At 35.7% G+C, this 22967-nt stretch overlaps 1 protein-coding gene across 2 annotated transcripts; it reads right to left on the reverse strand.

Moving 5' to 3' along the window:
* Positions 1-5183: 5183 nt before the first annotated feature.
* On the reverse strand, positions 5184-16706 carry LOC129884483 (phosphoglucomutase, cytoplasmic). 2 transcript variants are annotated; one of them, XM_055958811.1, is made up of 19 exons: positions 16598-16706; positions 16374-16462; positions 14095-14176; positions 13353-13408; positions 13007-13120; positions 12002-12064; positions 10661-10780; positions 10472-10572; positions 10019-10078; positions 9823-9922; positions 9543-9700; positions 9355-9450; positions 9167-9230; positions 8983-9064; positions 8703-8878; positions 8531-8607; positions 6862-6994; positions 5531-5647; positions 5184-5433 (listed from the first exon to the last, which is right to left on the reverse strand). In XM_055958811.1, the coding sequence occupies exons 2-19, from the start codon at positions 16452-16454 to the stop codon at positions 5362-5364; spliced, it is 1752 nt and encodes a 583-aa protein (XP_055814786.1). In that variant the 5' UTR covers positions 16455-16462; positions 16598-16706; the 3' UTR covers positions 5184-5361. The 2 variants fall into 2 exon arrangements, with proteins under 2 accessions (XP_055814786.1, XP_055814851.1); XM_055958876.1 differs by lacking the exon at positions 16598-16706 and adding an exon at positions 16566-16584.
* Positions 16707-22967: the final 6261 nt, after the last annotated feature.

Consider the following 22967-nt stretch of genomic DNA (forward strand, 5'->3'; position numbering starts at 1 on the left):
CCTAGCTTTTGGTGCTGATCGAATAATGTATATAGTTGTTTATTCAGGGGTACGGTGGGGGCCCTGTCCCGCCATATGTCACTGTTAATATTCTTAGAGGTCTGTAAACATATGTAGGTGGGTTGTTTACGAGTTTGATTCAGTTGTGCCTATATAGCATATTATAAATGTTATTATGTTAAGGCAACCTTGTCGTCCCTTGCATGATATGGTGCAAATGAAAGAGGTTATATGCAGACGAATTTGCTATCACCCTCTGGATTCTTGTGTATAGTTCTTATAGTTGAGATTTATGTATACGGGGGTCCAGGTCGGACCCAGTCACAGCCTACGGAGTTGGGTCGTGACAACATCTTAAGCCTCTTCTTACCAAATTACTTAGTCTCAATTCACTATTTACATCTAAAGGTTGCATACCCTCATTCGTAACACACACTCCTCGCAAGTTAATATCTTAATCTCTTGCATACACCATGTCAAGCCTACTAAATCAAATCTTAAAACTAGCACTATCACACTCATAATGTTATCCCCTCTTTCTTCACACTACTCATCTCAAATTCAAGCTTACGGTCTAGTACTAACACGCACATCACACACTGCTCACATACTATACCAACTTACATCTACTAGGTGAAATTAAGAAACACTCTCCTACTAAGACCTCATGACAAGTAATCGATCCTCGTCTCACTGTCTGTCTAATTACAAATTATTACCTCATCTCCTTTCTTAACCTAGTACTATTTACCCATTCATTACACCTCATTGCCTAGTTATATTCATATCCCTCTAAATAACATGGTGCTCTGTCTTCAAAATCATAAGCCTAGCTTAGATATATCATCTCATGACTACTCTTCCCTTCCTTTCAACACCTATACTAGGTCTTTTACTAACACAAAGACACCTCAACGTAAAACTCCTCTTATGGTTTGAGTGTACTCTAACTCATCTTAACTAAAAACTCTTCATCTACCTCCTGTCATGAAAGTTAGACGATACTTACTACATCTTTAGTCAAAGTCAAAGGGACTTAACTTCTAACCCCATTGCTTACCATATAGATACCTAACTCTAGTTACATGCCTCAATCAACCACCATTCTCACTATTTGGTTTCTACTCCTCTAACTCTATATTTCTAGCTCTAGGATCATTCTACGAATCATAGCTTACCATACCTCAAATCACATTCCATCGGATGGTGACACTAATCATTTAGAGACATAACTTTCCTCTTGAGGGTAACATCGGAAGTAAGGCTTTAGAGAAGAGAGTATGAAAATACATCTTGCTCTGCCTCAATGCACGATTTTGAAGGAAACTTTTATAGAGTTAAACTCTATCGCACAAACTCAGAATATGAAAGAAGTGAAACAATTCATAATGTCCTATAGCCTCCTGATTATAAATGTGGTGCACTAGACACACCCATAAGCAAGACTTTACTAGACACACCCATAAGCAAGACTTTACTAGACACAGCTTCATAAACTCCCTAGGACTCTTGAACTCTGTTCTCTGATACTAAGTTTGTCATGCTCCGGGAGGGTATCCTAGGCGTTGCCGACACTTAGAGACTATTTCTAGTCCCTAAGCGAACCACTTGGCCTGTTCACACAATCATTCAATCAACTCTCTATCAGCGGAAGACATAACTCATCAAGATGATCAAATAGATACTTATAAAATAAGGCCAAAGGCCAACAATCTATCTAATCCAATCAACAAGATTAATACGAACGAAACTAGCCAAAAGACAATCTCAAATCAACAAGTCAACAATCTAGTCTATAAAGCATCTATCAACTGTCTAAGTGGTGCCAATGATAGGTTCATGGCTACCTCAAATCAAATAAAGGTAAAAGTATAAAACTCAAAAGCTAGATGATAAAAGAGTGGCATCCTCCAAAAGTAGGGAGGACTCACCGATCAGCTGGATATGAATAGATCCTCAACAATGTGCCTATTGATGATCTTTAGTACTATCTCTGCATCATAAAATGATGCAGGCCCAAATGGGAGTCAGTACGTGAAATATACGAGTATGTAATATGGAATAATAAAACATGTATAAGGTAGAATAATATCAGTTCAGATATCGCAATCATAAAAATAAGGAATTCAATCAGGATGTCATAAGTCTAGAGCAAGAGTAAGGTTTAGACAGAGACCATTAATATACAATCCGATCCGATCCGATCCAATCCAATACGATCCAATCTAATCTGATCCAATCCAATCAAATTAGAGTACTATCAAGACTTATATGGGAGTTTCTCTTATTCTAAAACAATCACTTATGAGACAGTGATCGTACAACAAGGTCGTTGTTGTTTCCACAACTGTCTAGTACTTTGCCAGGGTAAAGCACAAATCATCCAATCAAGGATCCAATCAAGCAATCAAGTCCTATCTTTTCAGGACATTAAATTAAAGGGAAACATCTGACTTTAAGGTTCAATCCTCTCTTACATTGGCTACATAGTTATTAGATTCGAGTTATTACTTAGTCTTACCCAATTCGGTGCTCGATACTCCTCTCAAGACTCAATGCTCATAAGACAATCAATCCCAATCAACCAATGAACAAATCTCATATGGACTTTTATCAGTTCATCAGTTCTATCAATCAGTCCTTTCGGACAATTAATCTTTCAATCATTCCCAAATCATTCATTTATGAGTAGTTGGACAATCATTTATGACAACATTTAGTTGAGACCATTCAATTGAATTCAATAATGAAAACGTAAAGACCATCAAGTTCATCAAAACTATCATCATGCTCACATCCCAATCACAATCATACATTCACAAGTTCAAGGCTCTAGACTCAATCCTTAATCATGTTCATCCAATATTAGTCAAAATATCACAAAGATTTATAAACTAAATAGTCAAAAATCCTTTGTTCAAGAAAAAGTTCATAGAAGACATCATTTATGCCATATTATGTAAAAATATGTTGAGTTTAAGGAAAATCTCAAGAAACACAATTATGGGGACTCAATTCATTCACAAATCAACTTATTACAATCATGGGGACTCAATTCATTCGCAAATCAACCTATCACAATCATGGGGCACATGGAAGAACAATATTCGTGCTTTAGTTTAGCCTTACATTCCTGGGATGAGTACAGAACAATCAATCTAGCAAGAAATTGCTTCAATCTCTTGAACCCTAGCCCTTTCTCCACTCTTTAGCCCTAGGTATCTAGTTAGAATGCGTAGAATGGAGTTAGGAATGTTTAGAAACTCTTTTAATGTCGAAAATGACCTATATCAGTCGTGGGTTAAGTATAGGAGGGGTGGAGAAAAGACCGAAAGGTCCTCTTTAAAGATAACCACGGCAGAAAATTTTGGCCTGTGGGGAAACAAGTGCGCGACGCAGACTTGTTCCCTCATAGTTTATTTTTTTCAAAATTCTTCGACTGTGAAAATTGAACTATCCTCGTTGGTCACGTACTCCTCTGGAATTTCAGCTTTGCTCCGAAAAATTATCTTTTGATTCGATTGGCCTAAAATTCAATCGAGATCATTTTATACAAGTTTAAGTGCCTACTTGTGTACACCCAAAGTTGAAGAGCATAAATGTAAAATTGGGCCAAATTAAAGGGCATATTTATGTATTATGCTTATTAATTATGTAGGATACAAAAAAGTGCAACTAAGCATAGTAAAACTAATGCAACTTCTATTAGTAAAACTAATATAACTTTTTATACATGAATAAGATGTATTACGGAGGACTTCATTCAGTGACCCCGCGATCGCCCTCTGAACGATCAGAATAAGGTAAAGCTTGAAGATAAGTTTTGTACTCAATTAATTTTTCAGTCCCTCTAGACGAGTGGACGTCGGCCGATTTTTTGACCAGATCCCCCTAAAAACCGTACGTGCAGGTCTCCCCGCATGCGGCTCACGCCATTCGAGGTGGCCCAGCCCAGCATTCATTCACAAATCCTGTAATGAAATTGAGACTGCTCAACCTCAAAAGCTAATTCGCGTGTAAACAGTGTTGACTGTCGTACCGTTGACTAAATCTATTCATGAAATTTTCTTTTATCTTATACCATAACCAAATGGCCCCTAATTGTTAATCATTATTGATGACCACAATTCCACAAACAAAAAATAAGCAACTGTTGGTTATTTTATGAGATGAAAAAAGAGAATTTTTCAATGAAAATGAGAGTAGAAACTCAAGAATTTGACTTCTGCTTCTGCTTTTATCGAGAGACCCGCCCCTGCTTCAAAGCTTTAGTTTTTTTTCTTCAATTAGCCCCGCCTAGCATATACACCACCCATTGTCATTCCTAAATCTATGGAGCACATTATTGTGCATTTCTTGATAAAGTTAAAATTTTGGGAATAATTACTAGTGAATAATGCAAAATAAATAAATAATAATAAATATTTATACTTCAAGCTTAAAATTCGATAAGTAAAAGGCACTTTGTGGATGACGAATATTTACTGAATTTAAATCCACAAGAAATTAGAAATATAATAAATTAATGATATTTAGTTCAAATAAATATTATGAATTAATATAATTAAATTAATTATTTAATTTCAATAAATATGAATTTAGTTATACTTGAATATCATTGAGTTAGCCTGTTGATTTATGCTATAAATAATGATCCCATTTTACTAAGGTGAAGATGTCATCTCATCACAGAGACCCAATTTGATATCACATTGACATATCAAGTCAAACGATGAACCAATAAGATCATGATATTTACACAACATACCTAATCAAATCAAAAGCCAATAAAAATATATTGAGTGTACAAGTGACATATTCTGACCAATCAAATATAATTATATCACTAAAATACAATTGGCCAAGAAGAGTTCATCTTATCAAAGCTTTATCATTCTACAACTATAAATAGGAGTCTCATAATTTAGAAGGGACAAGAAACTATAAATAGGAGTCTCATCAATCAGAAAAGGGACAAGAAACTAGAGAGAACTCATAGATCAAACGATGTATATTTCTTTACATTGAAATATTTCTTTATTTTCAGAAAAAAAATCAGAGAATTCATATAAATTATAAGTCATACATTGAAATCAAATACTACTTGTTGCTACATTTTCATGTCTTCATTATTATTTTCGAAAAGAAATTTATTATCTACCCTAGTCATTCAAGATGAAAGGTGAAGGAATAAGAAATTGCCGCATTTATATATTCGAACAACACTTCCAACTCCAGACATGATTCCATCATAAAAGACTACAGAATTCAAAACTTGATATCATCTTTGCATATTCTCTGGTGTTAGTCCAGCAAGGACAGTACACTTATTCAATTATTTAGTTCTAGCAAGTACAGCATTTATGTAATAACAGTTGGGGCAGAACGACTAGTGTATTCCTGCATTTTCGATAGTTTAAGAGCAACCTCCACCTGTAACAAGATAAATTTGTTTAGCAAAAACACTAAGAAACAAAGAAAAATAAGACGCGAGGACCACAAACATCATCTTTGCTGCAACGTAAATTACCAGGGGAGCAAGTGCTTCCTGAGAATCTCTCCCAATCTTGGATGGATCCTTCTCATACTGCTCAATGTAGAGACGGATAGTAGCACCCTCTGAGCCAGTTCCAGAGAGACGGAACACCTAGCACAGTACCAAAAGTTACACCCAAAAATTTCATGATCATATGCACCCAACAACAGTTTCTATTAAAACTTTTCCATTTACTCCACTTTATTTGTTGGTTAATTCTTTGGGGAAAAAGCACAAGTACCCCCTCTTAGGCAGCCACTAAGCTTGAAATTTCAAGTTTGAGTTCCGGGCTACCACAAACGAACTCCGTTTCGAGAGGGGTGATATCTCAAAAGATCCAGAATATCTTAAGGAATTCATATCTAAAATTTGAGTTGACTTCGTAAAGATTTAAGATGGATTTGGTTGAAAGAAAGGCAGCCATTAATGAAGCTTCAAGCTAGAATTTCGGGTTACAGCAACCGAACTCCGTTTTGAGTGGGTGGTATCTCAAAAGACTTGGAACATCTCAAGGAATTCATATCTAAAATTAGGTTTGATTTCACAAAGATTTAAGATGGATTTGGTTGATAATTCAAATTTGAGGTTGAAGATAAAATTGATTTCCAGATTTTTTGCATTTTACTGCACAATTTGGATTTTATCCACTTTTCCAATAACCAAATTACTAATCCAATTTCAAATATGGCCTTTTCACTGGTGTCTTCTTTTTCTGATCCAGAAGCTGAAAGGTAACAGAAGAAAAGAAAAAAAAAATAAAAAGTAGTAATAAATATATTTAAAATAAAATCATATTACAATAAAAAAAAAAATTTATGCTTCTCACTTTCTCAAAGAGAGTGAAATACTCTCCTTGCCACCTGAGCACTTAAGGTGGTATTCTATTTTAAAAAGTTTAGGCGGTATCAGGACTCCCAAAAAGAAAAGGTCTCTCTCTAAAATTTCAGTCATAGTTTGGGGGTATTTATGCCTTTTCCCTGTGTTGCTCGGACTCTTCCAAAATGTCAACGGGTGCGTGTCAGATTCTCCAAAAGTAGTGTATTTTTGGAGATCCGACACGGGTGCAGCATCAAAAGTGCAAAAGTGAAGAGTCCGCGCAACTTAGCCTTTTCCCTAATTCTTTCGTTGAAAGAGAAATCAAACCAGAACAGGATTTTGCATCCCCAGTTATCTGTATATTTTTCATTCCTATGCAAAACAGCCTCTAATTCTCATATTTTGAGTAGTACTAAATCTGGGGAGATTCTGTATATTTTTCATTCCTATGCAAAACTGCCTCTAATTCCCATATTTTGAGTAATACAAGAGCAGAGGAGATTCCTTACCAATCGTGATCCATCTTCAAATAGATATCTTATACCCTGATGTTTTGATACCGAACCATCAACAGGGTCCTTGTACTCAAATTCATCAGCATGCACGACATTTGAAACATCTGGACGGATTCCCTTTATAAACCTGTAAAGGAATTTATCTCAAGATCAAGCATTACACTTCGAAAAGATACATCAATGGTATTAACTTTTTCTGCTCAATAACAAGTACCTACATGACAACAGGAAGCATTATAATAACCATTGCTACCTTTAAAATTCACAAAAAGGTCCAAGAAAAAAAAATCTATTGTCATTGGCAAGTAATCTGACTGATAATACGGTAAACACTAACTACACGTATTTTTGGATTTAAAAAAAAAAGCAGCAGCATGCCAATGTTTTCAACTTCAAACAGCGTTGTCTCTGAAAAGGAAAACCAAATTTTGAAGTAGGTCTCTTAACACTCGTCTAATTATAAATAACAAGGAGACTTATTGTTTTAGTCACATTTCTTGTTCTTTGGGAACACTTGAAACTATCACTTGAAACTATCACAATCTTGAATAGATTGTAAAAGCAATAATACGTGCTTTCTAATTTTGGGTTTCGGTGTCCAATAGATCAAACTTCTAGCGATAAGAACATCCAGCACGGACATCCATTTTCTCTTTTTGATAAGTAGCATTAGAGTAGTTGTGATACGCAATGTGAGTTGGAAAGAGAATAGAACTTTGCATGTATCAAGCATGAAATCTGGTATAAAATTTGTGAACTCGGAAAACTAGAAAAATAATCAAGCAACTATCATTTAAAATATTAAATATGGAGAACACCTTGCTCTTACATACCAGCAGTGGGGCTATATAAAGGAAAATGGAAAACTACCAAAAGCGTGCCAAGCTGGCAAGCTGCAAGGATCTCAATGAAGCAGTCAAAGAAACCAGACACCTTAAGGCACCATTAAGCAGAGACCACTATAGCGGAGGAACAACCATAGCAAAACTTAACAGACATGGAAACTCAAATAGAGATTAAACTATTCTCGGTTCATTGATGCAACTAAATTTGAATAGGATGAATCTACCACATGGGGAAAGATGGACCCTTGACAGGTTGAATTTGGTTTGGCTGCACGCAAAATTAATAGAAAGTGGAAGGCACACAGAAGATTACAATTTGGTATAGAATATTCTCCGAAACTCCTACTACGAAAGGCTTTCAGTTTGAGGGAAGGAGTCATAGATATTATATGCTGGTGCCTGGTAAGGGACGAAAAACATCTCCCAAATGACACATCAGATCTCTGTTAAATAAATGAGTAGCACTAGATGAATCAACAAGAAGATTTTTTTTTTAAAAAAAAAAAAGTGAAACACACCCACAAATACATTATACTACAGCTGCACCTCTTAGATGCTATCTATAACAGTTCCAAGTGTCATTGAGTACACAGGATCGGTCTAAAATCTCACTTTGTTATAATTACAATTTAAGGAAGACCTACTACCCCATGTTTAAGCTAGTTTCTTCTGGAATTTCTTATACAGAGGATGGACATCATCAAAGTATAAAGATAGAAATAGAAATATAAAATGAGTGGAAATTGCCTAAGTCATGCTTTAGAAACATTGGGTATTCCAAAGAGAAACTTGAAAGTTGAAACCGAAGGATAGCTTACTTGTTAACTTCATCAATGGAAGATTGCAGCTTCACCAAATGAGCCATAAGCTCCTTAGCACCATCAGCATTGACATTCTAAAAGAAACAAAAGAAATTGATTGACATGATTTGAGTTAAGGAGACACAGAAAATATTCATTTAACATTAAATAGGAACTGTCAAGCAAAAACCTCGTAGTCATATCGAGTGTAATAGTGACGTCCATAGGTTGCCCAGTGTTGGCGAACGATATCTTCAACAGACACAAGGTTGCCTTCCCCAAGGTTGTCCTTATTCTTATAGGCAAGGATAGATAACCAAGCCAAAACAGCCCATATTCCATCTTTCTCTCGAATATGGTCCGAGCCTGTGAAGAGATAATTAAAAAGATTAATGCCTTTACATGTGCAATTAAATTGTCCAACCTACTTGTATCAAATTAGATACAAGAATTAAGTCCAGACAGCCAACCAGTTCCAAAACTTTCTTCTCCGCAAATTGAACACATTCCAGCATCCATCAAGTTACCAAAAAATTTCCAACCAGTGGGTACCTTAACAAAGGCAATGGAAAACATAAAATCCAGCATGCCCTCAACCCTCCACCAATAAAAGATAAAATAAATAACATATAAATGTCAATGGAGCTATAGTACCTCAAAAAATTTCAAGTTCAGGTGTTTAGCAACTATATCAAGAGCAGCAGATGTGGGCATACTCCTGTAGAAAGATTAGCATTGCATCACGTTAAACTTGACAGATTTCATCAAAAGATGAATTGCTCTTGAATAGAAATATTAACAGCATAACAATCATGTACAGCTTAGCTCCAAGCGATACAGACCTGGCAACACCTTTCAAACCTCCAGAAAAATAAGGAATAGCTTGTACAGCATTGGCAGCAATTATAGCGACAGAGTCAGAAGGAGTCACAAAGAATCTACAAAATAAACAATGGAAAAAACAAAATATAAGATGCAATTCAGACAAGTGAGTAGTTGTAGTTTAAAAAAGAAATCAACAAGCAGTTACCTTTTCCCCAGGACCATGTTACGGTCCCCATCTCCATCAGCAGCTGCCCCAAATTCTGGTGGATTGGGTTCAGAATGCGTTTTAGACAATCCCATACATGCAACTAACTCCTTTGCATATGTCAGATTGGGATCGGGATGCCCTCCACCAAAGTCCTCCTATTAAATTAATCATACATGTCATAGAAAGAAAAAAGGAGTCCTAAAATATAGCTTTAGAAGAACAGAAAACCAAACAGTTCAATGCAAGAAAAATCTCAATGGAAGGAAAATGAGAGGACCTTGGGAACACAATTAACTAGGGAGCTTTCATTTGCCCCAAGCTCCTCCACAAATATACGCTTTGCATGTACGCCAGCAACACCGTGAAGTGCATCATAGCTACAATGGGAAGAGATGTGAGTACCTAGCTGATACTCTTAGCAAGAAAGGAATTGACTGGGGAATCTACATCAAAAGGGTCTCCAACATGCATACCAGAAACTAAATTTTGGAGAAGAGAGCAACTTCTGGATAGCTGGGAAGTCAAATATTGACCTGGAAACAGATATGCAATGTAAAATATTGAGTCAGATAAGAAAATTTACTTCAAAAAGAATAACTAAATTAAACTACCGATAAAAAAAACAATATGAAAGGTAACAAAGATGAAAATTAGCTTTAGAACAATGTCCAAAGACATATACATGAAGAAATATCCCTTATAAGTGTTCAGTCAAAAACAAGCCCAAGACATATCACGAGCCCTTACAAATTGAAAGGGAATGACACTCAAAGTTCAATAATAGCTGAATAGTGCCTTTACAACAAATTGTTGATTGATCTTTAGATATCAAAGGACACATTTACATGTATAAGCATTACTCGACATATATTCCCAACTGAAAGCAGAAAGACATTTATTTTTGCACATCAGAGAAACATTCATACTTCAACAATTTCAGATAATCACTAGTTGAATCAAATACGTCAACGTCAAATTTCCCCTTTGGACCCTCAAAGCTTGAGACACCTGTTGTAGATATGTCCACCTACATTCAAGTTGGGCCATATCAAAATGTTACTTCATCAATCAAATCAAGACTCAGGAAAATGTACTAGGGAAGCAGTGCATCTTACATCAGGCAGGCCCTCAGCAATCAAGTACTCCTTTATTGTTATGGTGTTCTCATAGATCTTGTTTGTTATACCTTCCGGAGCAGGTCCACCATTTTCCATGTTGTACTTAATTCCAAAATCCTACAGGTGAATACATATGAGACACTGTAGTCTTCAGGAAAAGGTGACAATTTATCACCTGGGTATTCTGAACACTCTAACAGGTATTCAAAACAAGGTAGTCTAAATAATTTAATAAGAATTCTAAAAAAAACAGATATCCTACATTTATTTTATTTTCATTAACCATTTTCCCACCGCAGGTGTTGTCCTCCTAATAAAACACCTTTTGAGGCTAATAATTAATTCAAAGGCACTCTGAACTCTCTATCAGTAATACTAAGTACCAGTTTGGCCATAAAAATTGTTCAGTTTTTTCTGGGATAATTTTTTCTTTATTTGAGAATTAGTGTTTGGCCATGAAAATTCCAAATCCAACTTAAAGTTGTATTTCAAATCTGGAAAACAGCTTATAACCTGTTTTTTAATGACCAAAACAGTAGTGAGCTTATAGCCTGTCCTCCAAGTCATTTTTCACTTTTGAAGTTGTATTTAAGTACATCCAAGAACATTATTCCAAGTGTTCTTTGCAAAAAGTATAACCAAACACTACTCCAACTCCATAAATTTCCAAAAAAACGTGATAAATATTTGGAATCTATGGCCAAACGCCTACTAATAATCTGAAAGGAGACCTACAATCATTTCATCAACCATAATGTATTCTTCCCTGCAACTTTTTTCCTCCACACAATAGAACATGTTTAAAGGGCGTGTACATAGATGTCTGTTGTGTGTGTATAGTTATAGATTCTTAATCAGCTGCAACAAAGGCACATTTCATCATGTGCCCTCCCCGCCCTCACAAAAAATAAAAAGTAAATACTAACTACCTAGAGAATATAAAACAGAACGTGTAAGTTGTGTTTTTCATCTTTAAAAGGAAGATGTATATTTAAGCCAAACAAGCAATGAGCAAAACCAGTTCTTTACCAAAAAAAATGAAAGCATACTAATTTTACAATTCTACAAGCTAAGGGAACGACTCCTAGTACGTAGCATGATTTTCAGGTCTCAGAGAATACAATTTAGTTATAACAGAGCAAGGGAAAAGCCGTAAAGAGAAAAGAAAAATCATACTTTTCAACTGTGAATCAAACATGAACTGATAAAAGGACCATAACATCAGTTAAATCCTAGAATAGAAATTAAAAACTTACCAATTCAATAACAGGTTATCACATAATGTTGGAGAGATGCAGAAACAAAGCATCAAAAATAAGAAAGTATTGTCGGTAATACCTCATGAGGGCCACCTGGGTTGTGACTTGCTGTCAATATAAATGCCCCAGTAGCTTTAGAACCCTGTGTTAAGTATGATGTACGTGAGAAATATAGGAGAAAAATATCGTTGAATTGTGTATCTACATTATTTACACTAAGCTCTATTTATAGACTCTCCATGACAATCCTTCTCCAAGTAAGATACGGTATACAAATCATATTCCTATTTCTATTATAACACTGCTCAAGCTAGTGCATACAAGCCATATGTACCGAGCTTGCTTCTTATGTAATTAATACGACAACCAGAGGGACTTGGTGAAAAGTTCAAAAAATTTGTAACAATATCTCGTGAGAGTATCTTTTCTTTGACAAAGTGACGGTTAATCTCAATGTGCTTAGTCCTCCCATGAAATACCGAATTTGATGCGATATAAAGGGCCGCTTGGTTATCACACACAAGTTCTATTTGACTGATTTCTCCAAATTTTAGGTCTCTCAGCAACTATTAATCCAAACTAGCTCACAAGTTGGTACAGCCATTGCTCGATATTCTGCCTTTGCACTAATATCGAGCAACCACACTTTACTCTTACTCTTCCAAGACACCAAATTACCTCCCACTAAAACAAAATATTTGAATGTAGAATGTCTATCACAAGGTGGTCCTCAACATAACAACATGTGTTTATCTAACGATCTGCTCATGACCTTGATCCTCCAAGTAAGATACTATTTGTACTTCTTAGTAGTATCTAACCTCTTTTTATGCTTCTATTGAGCTGAGGGTCTCTCAGAAACAGCCGTCCTACCTTGGTAGGAGTAAGGTCTGCGTACACTTTACCCTCTCCAGACCCCACGTTGTGGGATTTCACTGGGTTGTTGTTGTTGTTGTATTCCTTTTCCTATTCTAACAACATATTATGTTAACAGATACTTGAAACAAGTAAACTAACATCTTCGAAAAGGAAAAAGAAATATGAATAAAGCAATCTGATGTAGCTCTAGAGGAAAAGTACTTACATCAGCCCCGACTCTCTCACGAACAACAGCTGATACAGCAGGAGTGGACAAAAGTCCATTTTGACCAATCCAAACACGTCTTACTCCATTTGCTGCTGCCATTTTTGTAATGATCTGCAATGAAACAGATCAAAGAGGTTATATTCTCAATTATATCCTTCAATCAAGACATAATGATTAAGCAAGTTAGGCATTGGGCTTCAATAAAAACATGAAAAGGAAACTTTGCTTTGTTTCAGAATGTCCCTTATGCATTAGAGAGAACTTTTTAATATTAGTGATTGTGTTAAGGCAAACAAACAATGCAAAATAAAGAATTGCATAGGAAAAACTTGATTAATAGTACTTGGATGGCATCCTTCGAATAGTATCGGCCATCACCAGAAACCACAAGTGTAGCACCTGCACAATTAAAGTGTGATTAGAAGAAGGGACAAGACAACAAAATCATCAACTGACCCCCAAAAAGGGGGGTATAATTATCAACTCTTCCATTCAGGGGCTGATTTATGTAGAAGGGTGTGGTTTCCACACCACTGGATGCCTGGGTTGGAACTTTGTGTATATATAATATGTATAAGAAATATAATAAATACTAATTGTGCCACCCGGAGTAATAGTTGAACATATGATGCCAGTTATGAAGAGTCAAATTTCACTGTCAAAGGACGCAATTTCGAATCCCATTTGGTAAAGCTTTTTGTAGAACTTTTTAACATGATCTTTGTTGACGTTTTGTCTATTCTTAATTTTTGCTCACTCTCTTTTCTTCCCTTTTATTATCATCATAAAATATTAGTTTCCATCTTCAAAGTTGTATCTTTTGCAGTAAGTTGTCATAATTATTTCATTTTTTTGTTTGATAAATTTGTCAATATAAATCAAAAAGACAAGTAACCCGATATGAGGCACAAAATTGATCAAACCGGCTAAATTATTACTTTATTTGGACCGTATAAATAGCAACACCTTTACGTTCAAAGTAGTGTGGCACCAAAACCTCCAAATCCCAGATTCCCTTCTACTTCAAATACATACAAGAAATGTAGAGGAATACAGCTAGACAAGGAAAACATAAACTTCCTTACCAACAACTCTGTCAGCTCCAAGGGCATTGAATGTAGCCTGAACAAAATTTTGCAAGTAATGAGGTTGTATGAACACCTTCACCTGAAACAGCCCAACCAACTTCATGTTAGGCTCAACAATCAAAAGCCATTAAGATAACAGCGCATAAACAAGACAAGACACACTATATGGACAATATATCATGCAGAACTACTGATGTCCAAAAGTTCAGGTTTATTCATGAGTCAGCTAACTACAATTTAAACTACCAGTCTTGCAAATATTCAAACAAAATGCAGAAAGAGCTGCGAAGAAGATGAACACAACGGATATTAATCTATTGTTCTAGCTGTATTCGGAAGAACCACGTGAATGTTTGAGGCTTTCATCCTTACAGGAATGTGAAGGAAAACAAATTAGTAACAAGCCCACTGGCTAAAAGCGGTAGAGTTTGAGAACGTCAATGTAACTTTAGGGGGGTCTGTAATTGTGTGTCTGTGTGCGCTTTCGTTTTTACTCCCTCTTAGTATAACTCAAACTAGTCTGATATAGTTTACCTTTAAGCTAAACCCTCTTGTAGGGAACTATGTTTCATTAACAAAGTCAGCACTCTTTTTGCTGGGTCGTGAATACTCCCTCCAACCCAATTTGATCAGTGTTTTTAGCTTAGAAAAAAAATGAATTTGACAAATTCACAGAGATATATTGAAGTAAAAGGGGCAGCCCAGTGCACTAAAGCTCCCTCTATGTGCGGGGTCCGAGGAAGGGCCCGACCACAAGGCTGTTTTCAAAAATAGGATTTCTATGTTAGAACTTACCACATAAAGTACTATATAAATTGCATTTTTTCATCACATACAACTGAATCCGATATCTAATGTACGTCAGCAAGTTTAGATTCTAGACCTTCCCAAGAATCATACACTGCTTAAGAAAAGAAAAAAACTGATCGAGGACTGAAAAAGCCATCATAAACTAATCAACTTCTCTTTGTCCTTAACCATAGTTCATAGTGTTACTGGCAAGTAAGAATTTCTTACTTGATCTAATTTAAATAGCTTGGGCGTTTGGACATACGATATGAAATCGCGATATGAAATCATGAGATGAAATCAGCGTTTGGACATGCGATTTCACGTTGATTTCATCTCATGATTTCATCTCATGAGACAAAATCCCAAATTCTCCAAAAATCATGATTTGGGAATTTCAAATCATGATTTGGGATTTTTCAAATACAAAAATTGACCCACAAGTTTATAAAAAAAAAAGGGGGCAGCCCGGTGCACTAAAGCTCCCTCTATGCGCAGGGTACGAGGAAGGGCCCGACCATAAGGATCTATTGTACGCAGTCTTACCTTGCATTTCTGCCAGAGGCTATTTTCAAGGCTTGAACCCGTAACCTCCTAGTCACATGGAAGCAACCCACAAGTTTATATTTTATAAAAACAACCCCATATTTATATCTACTTACCATTTGTTTCATATGTAAATAAAATTAATTCCTATTGTATCATTTAATTCACCAAATTCATTATTTTTTATCAAATTTTTTACTACTTCATTCAAATCAAAGTTTAATAAAAAATAATTTTTCATCATTATATTGAGTGCACAAGACTCGCAACAAAGGCATTAATTTCACAATGGGATAGTTTTCTAACAGCATATTAAACGATTTTATAAACTTTTGTTTATTTGGTAAGATTGAATAAAGAATTGGAACAATTTTAATAATTATACAACTTATGGGATTTTTATGTTAATGAGAAAACATACAACATAAAGAGTTCAAATCGCATGTCCAAACAAAATTTCAACTTAATCTCATAATTTCATATCATGATTTCATATTGTATGGCCAAACATGCCCTTAGTTTATGTCCAAAGAACCATGCATGAGGAAAAGACAATATGATCAAGTAATTTCTAAAAGACACTTGTCACACCATTTGATATTTTCATTTCCATAAATACAAGATCTCATTAGATTACAATTCATTCCTTAGATCTATACCTGCTGATTACAATTTGTATACCTTAATAAGTACTTTAAGGAAAAGATAATAAGTGCAAGCAAATCCTATGGAAATTGGATTGAACTCGAACAGAAAAAAAAATAAAAAAAATAAAAACATCTGAAAATTTCACTGAATCGGTGAAATGGGAAGGAGATAGAACCGTGCTTCCACAGAGATTAATTAGAAACTGTATCAAAGCTGATGAAAACATTCAAATTTTTATTTCGAACGAAGTGTTTATTTGAATTTGATTTAGCTTAATTTGCTTTCAGATTTACCTTCTTACGGAGACCGGAAGTACCAGGCTTTTGGCCTTCAAATGGCGTAGTTTCGACGCGAGAAACCTTGAAATTCGCCATTTTCTACACTGGAAAACAGATCAACAACACACAGAATTAGCAGAAAACACAAAATGCAGAGATTCACACACATACGGGCAAACCAATTATATCTACACTGGACAAACGTACACCGCTAGCGAGAGATAGAGAAGGTGTCTTACATCTGAAGATTTGGAAAGATGAGTAAATGATGGATGTGTGTGGAGCTTCGAAGAGAGTGAAACACTTTTATAGCGATCTATTATAATTTACTCAAAAGGCCAAAACTATCCTTACAGTATACCTTAAATTATGGCTCAAAAATATTTTTATTTCATACTAATGGCTCATTTGTACCCTCTATTTGATGGAATGAAATATTGCATCTTATAAATATTAATTTACGCCATATAGAATCTCCATATAAGCATTCCACCACACTCCATTAATTAAAAGACTCAAACTCACTCATTAAAAGACTCAAACTCTCCTTGATTATCTTAATTATGATTTCTTTGACTCATGTAGTTATGATTGCCACAATTAATTTGCAGTAGTTTTAAAGCAACTTCCGTAATAATTTACGGCAGTCATACACCCCTGCATGTTGGCCTAGCTTTAGAAAAAACACTTCAACTACTTTCCAAGCATCTATTGATCACGTTGAACGTACGATTATGTTGCTCTGCAGCTCACTCACTCCAGGCCAGATCGCACCCATCTTCTTCCTAGAAAAGTACCTACTTGATCAAGTTGCACATTTGCATGATTGTCATTTTGAAAAATTAAACTTATCACCCTTTGTTAGCTATGTCTAATGGATGAAAACTGTTACACCCCGTACTTTGGTACCTTGGAACGCTTCGTAAGCTTCTTAAGTTTTTGGGAAGGCTCTTAAGTTTCTTAGAAGTCGTCATGTGAGTCGGATAATCTATAACGCTATCAAATAATCCTAAGGAAAGGAGAAGGAGATACTCCATAAGAGAGAAGATTGGAAATAGGGTTACAAGAATCCTAAAGAAGTTGGAGGCTAAGTAGTGAGTCGTAGGACTCGACGTACTTGTGAAAGCTATTACTTGGAACATTTTGCATACTAAGCTACTTGAGTACACGTCGAGCTTAAGTATCAAGGAACACATAGGCTCTTAAAGGGAGACGAGCTTACGAAACTACGGAAGAGAAATAAGGAGACGATGCACCTACTTGAAGCAAGCAGGTGATGCACCTACTTGAAGCAAGTAGGTGAATCACCTACTTGAAGCAAGTAGGTGACTCACCTACTTGGGATGGACCCCACGCTGCCACATGGCAGCTTTGGGTTGGAAGTTCGGATGAGGTGGCACCCTAAGGGGCTGCCACGTGTCACCCCTAGGGGGCTGCCACGTGTCAGCTCCTAAGCCAATATATATATATATATATATATATTACACGACTCTTAAGGTCATTTCTATCCAGAAAACTTCAGCAGCAACCAGAAAAAAAAATCCTAAGTCTAGAGAGAAAAAGAGGACGGCTTGGAGAAAAAAAATAGGTAAGTCCCGATTTCGTTCTGTAAATTAATTATTCAGCGTATACCAAAATGATATGGAGGTATTAGAAGTATAAAATCATGGCTTGGTGCAGCCAAAACGGACAGCAAACAGTCCACGCAACTTCCAGCATGCTAAAGAGGTTTTCGAGGCGCAATTTTGGCTAATTTTGGCCAATTTTGGGTAAGGTAAAGTTTTTACTTTAAATTTGGACTTTATGGGGTTGTTTTGGAGGTTATTATGTACCTTTTATATTGCTGGAAGTATAAAAAAGTCGTGGAGATGCTCAGCGAAAGAAACAATCTGAATTGAAGTCATCGTAGTTAAATTATAGTCGAAGTAAGGCGTTGTGTGTTTGGAGGCGGTTGCTGGTTGTGTGGTGTATGTTGCATGGCCTAAATGTGTTCTAAAAGAGGTGGGGGAGCTTCTGGTTGTAGCCACACGACCTCCGCTTTATACGGTTAAAGGTTTTGCAAAATGGAAACTAGAAACCTTATTTTGGTATCGTAGTGTCGAGCGAGTCATTTGGAGTTTATGTAGTATAAGATTGATGTAAATTGTATATATATATATATATATGCTGCAGGTTATTGTTGTTGGTTGGCTGTAGCTATTAGGAGTATAATTGGAAATTTGAATAGGGCATATTATAGGGGAGATGCTACCCAATTTTTGTTAACGCCTTAACTAGCTAAAGGACTAGTTGAGAAGACAAGCGAGCAAATGAGTTCTATGAATACTTGTATGTAAATTAAGACACTGGAAAGTTGAGGATTATTTATTCTCGTATTGCTTTCATGTTAAATAGGTTCAAGAGATGACGAGGCGAACGTGTTAAGAGTATTCCGTAAGAGGTATGTAAAGCTAACGTTTCCTTCTTTTGGCATGTTTTGGCATAAGTATGTAAAGCCTATCTTTTCTTTCTTTTGGGCATGTCTTAGATTTAAACTACAAATGATATGTGTATGAAGCCTGGGGTAACTCTATTCATGAGCTCTGAACATGATTCATGATGCATAATTCGTGTTCACTTCTATGTTAAAGACTCTTAAAGTAGTTAAGCTCCCATTCCTCAAGTCTTCTATATGCTGAAAAGTAGTGTATGTAAAGTTATTCTTCCTCTCTTTTGGCATGACTTATATGTAAGTATTATGTATATGAAGTTGAAGTTATTCCACTCTTAAAATTCTGAGTGTGAGTTAAGGCTCTTATTCACTTCTCGATATTAGAACTCCTGCGATAGTTGAGTTATGGACTTGTAAGTCTTCTACATGACTAACAGTAGTACACGTGAAGCCTATTCCCTCCTTCTCTTGAAATAGTTAAGGTAAGTAAAGCGATATATGATATGAGCTAGAGGTGACTCCATTATAGGTTTCGGGTATAACTCAGGACTTGTACTTACTTTGGAATGATAAGGGCCTTGAAGTAGTTGAACTACGACCCTTGAGCCTCCTACATGTTGAATAGTGTTGGGATGTGTAAGCTCTTATACCTAGAGGCTCTTCAACATGCTTTATGGTGATATCTAAGGGATGTTTGACATGTTATAGAGCTTTACGTGCATGTATATGCATTATGATATATATGGATCGGGCCGAATGTACCTTGGCATATCTTGCTATATATGGATCGGGCCGAACGTACCTCGGCACATTTTGCTATGTAAGGATCGGGCCGTACGTTCCATGGCATGTTATATTGTTTACAGATCGAGTTATCGTACCTCGGCATTGTTACACGATATATGGATTGGGCCATCGTTCCTCAGCATTATTATGCGATATACGAATCGGACCGTCGTTCCTCGGCATTTTTATAAGATATATGGATCAGGCCGTCGTTCCTCGGTATGTACTTTGTATATACATGGATCTGGCTGTGCGTTCCACAACGCTAATGGTATATATGTTCTTATGATGACAAAATGATGTAGTTTTTACACAAGTTCCCGAACGGGCCAAATACAGCACGCGATGATAGCATGTATGCCTTTATTTTATAAAATGCAGGTATGGTAGATGGCTAAATATTATACTTGCCCCCTGCACCCCTATTTCAGTTGTTGTCTCAGTTATGATGTTTTATGCTTTATATACTCGGTACATATATCGTACTGACCCCCTTTTCCTCGAGGGGCTGCATTTCATGCCCGCATGTACAGATGTTCATTTTGGAGATCCGCCAGCTTAGGGTTTCTACTAAGCGATGTTGGAAGTGCTCCACTATTCTGGGGCCTAACCTTTGATACTGGTCATTTGATACATATATGTTTGTTTATTCAGGGGTACGGCGGGGGCCCTATCCCGCCATATGCTACCGTTACTATTCTTAGAGGTCTGTAGACATGTGCATGTGGGTAATGTGTGAGTTTTGTGCGATTATAGTCGTACGACGTGTTGTAAATGTTACTATGCTATGACAGTCTTGTCGGCTGGCTTTCCCTTTCATGACATGATGCAGATGAAAGAGGCTACACGTGTATGAATATTTTATCTCCCACTGGATTCATGTGTTTGGTTCTTATATCTGATAGATACATATACGGGGGTCTAGGTCGGACCCCAGTCGCGGCCCACGAGGTTGAGTCGTGACAAAAACTATAGTTTGGCAAATTAAATAGCCAATTATTTAGGTTGCTTTCGTTATTTGCTTTGCCATATCGCTTTGAACTTCTTATCCTTATCTGACTTTTTTTTATGATTTTACTGAGCCGAGGATCTTTCGGAAACAGTCGTCCTACCTTGGTAGGAGTCAGGTCTGCGTACACTTTACCCTCCCCGAACCCCACGTTGTGGGATTTCACTGGGTTGTTGTTGTTGTTGTTGTTGTAATAGTTTGCTTAAACACCGCTGTAAATTAATTATGTCAGTCATAACTACGGGAGTCGAGGAAACCATAACTACGAGAGTTAAGGATGAGTTTGAGTCCTTTAATGGGTGGATTTGAGTCTTTTAATTGATAGGGTGGGGTGGGTGTTTACGTGAAGATCTTACATGGCGCAAATGAATACACATGGGATGCCACGTTTCATTCCGTCAAATGGAGGAGTAAAAGTGAGTCAATAGTATGACGTGAAGGGAACGATATTTTTGAACCAAAATATAGTTTAAGGGTATATGTGCTCTATTTTAAATAGTTGAAGAGCAATTTTGGCCCTTTTCTGTATAATTTATAGTACTTATATTTAGTTAATTCGGTATATGCTCACCTAAGTTTTAAAAATTACATTCAAATACCACTTTTATTTAATTCACAGCAAAAATATTTGTTAATTAGGACTATTTTTCTTTAATAGAACTTCATATATCCCTTTTTTACTCAATCCACAAACAAGATCGAACGTTATTCCGATTCGTCTTCATTTTTATATTAAATGAGCATTTAACCATATTTTATTATTTTATTCACAAAGAGGAAAATGTTGATCAATGATCTGGAAAGACAATGCTGGTGTTTATTTTTTAATCAAAAACGAGACGCATATTCTAAAATATGAAAACAGTTGTTCTTCATAGTAGGAAAAAATATATATATAAAGTTTAAGTATGGTAAAAAATTCTTAAACATAAAAAAAATTAATAAACTAATGTATTCTTAATAATAATAATAATAATAATAATAAATTATAATTTTAGTTAAATGAGTTTGTTGAGTTAAATAAGTATATTATTAAAAAATGAGGTTTTATAATATGACATGACAACTAGAAGAGAATGAATTTTTGAGGTATTTAGTACTTTATGAGGAAAATAATAATAGTTTAGTTAAAACATGATATTTAAAAGCGATTTTCAAAATTTATGTAACCAATTAGAGAATTGACTCTACGTATATTATACCCAAAAAAGTTAGGTGATGAACAGAAGGAAATAAAGTGAATACTATGATGAGGAAACGAGAGAAAAACAATTAAACAATTATCCCTCAACTTTGATAAAGGCATTCTTCTCCTCCTCCCCTCCTTATTTTCTTATGCCATGTCTATTTCATTCTTGACTTTTTCAATCCTCCAATTATGTAAAAAGGAGTTTGTTTGTATGAGGTTATAATTTTTTATTTATAAGCTCAAAGTCATATTTTAAAAATGATATTTTATCACTTTTGATTTATTTTCGTCTTTTAGACTTAAAATAAGTGTTGGGAAGCTCCAATAGAAAAATATTAAAAAGGAAAAATACTTCGAAGATGAACCATTTCTTAAATTCATGGACTCAATTCAATTCAATGGATTGACTTTAAAAATCGTGAGGGTTCAAGTCCCTCTATCCCAAAAACACTATACCAAACCAAATACGACTAGTAGTGGGGTACATCAGCCCAACCAATGACTATTCATGATTCTATAATTGAATTAATTACATACCAGTTCTTAGAGGAACGTTATGATAAAACTTTGTTTGACAAATAATGATTCAGACGAGATTAAGCATTTTTGAACTAGGAGATTTTACAAAAAAATATATTCTAATTAACTGTTTTTGCATTAATTCTTACTTCATTAATCTTATTTGTGATGTACCAAGAAATCAGTGATTCCTAATGGAATGGGCAACAAAGTCACCTTGCCTTTTGTCTGAAGAAATGCATTGAGAAAGGGCAGATGTATAGAACATTTCAACGAGATGGTACTTTTTCAACTCGGATAACAGGCTGCATCCAAAGGGGAGTCCGTTTGGTGGAATAATTTCTTAGTTTATGGCTGCTTCTCTATGGTATCAATTGCTGCTTCATTGAATTTGCTTCACTAATAGACCAGGTCGACTGATTTGTTTTAAATTTAAAATATTTCGATAGGATCTTAATTGGATCTCCAGGATTTCGGAATATAACTTTTGAAACACCAATATGCATTAAATTGAATCCGATTTTGCCCATTATTTTCATATCGTAATAGTGTGAAAAGAAGCCCCGGCTCCAAGTTTTTCAAGAAATGGTGAATTGAGGTAGAGTAGACCGATGATCCTTTAGTCATTTGGCCGGCTACCGAAAGAAAAAGACTTTTTTTAAAAAAATTGATCAA

The sequence above is a fragment of the Solanum dulcamara genome, chromosome 1, assembly GCF_947179165.1.
Source record: "Solanum dulcamara chromosome 1, daSolDulc1.2, whole genome shotgun sequence".
In the NCBI taxonomy this organism is placed as follows: domain Eukaryota; kingdom Viridiplantae; phylum Streptophyta; class Magnoliopsida; order Solanales; family Solanaceae; genus Solanum; species Solanum dulcamara.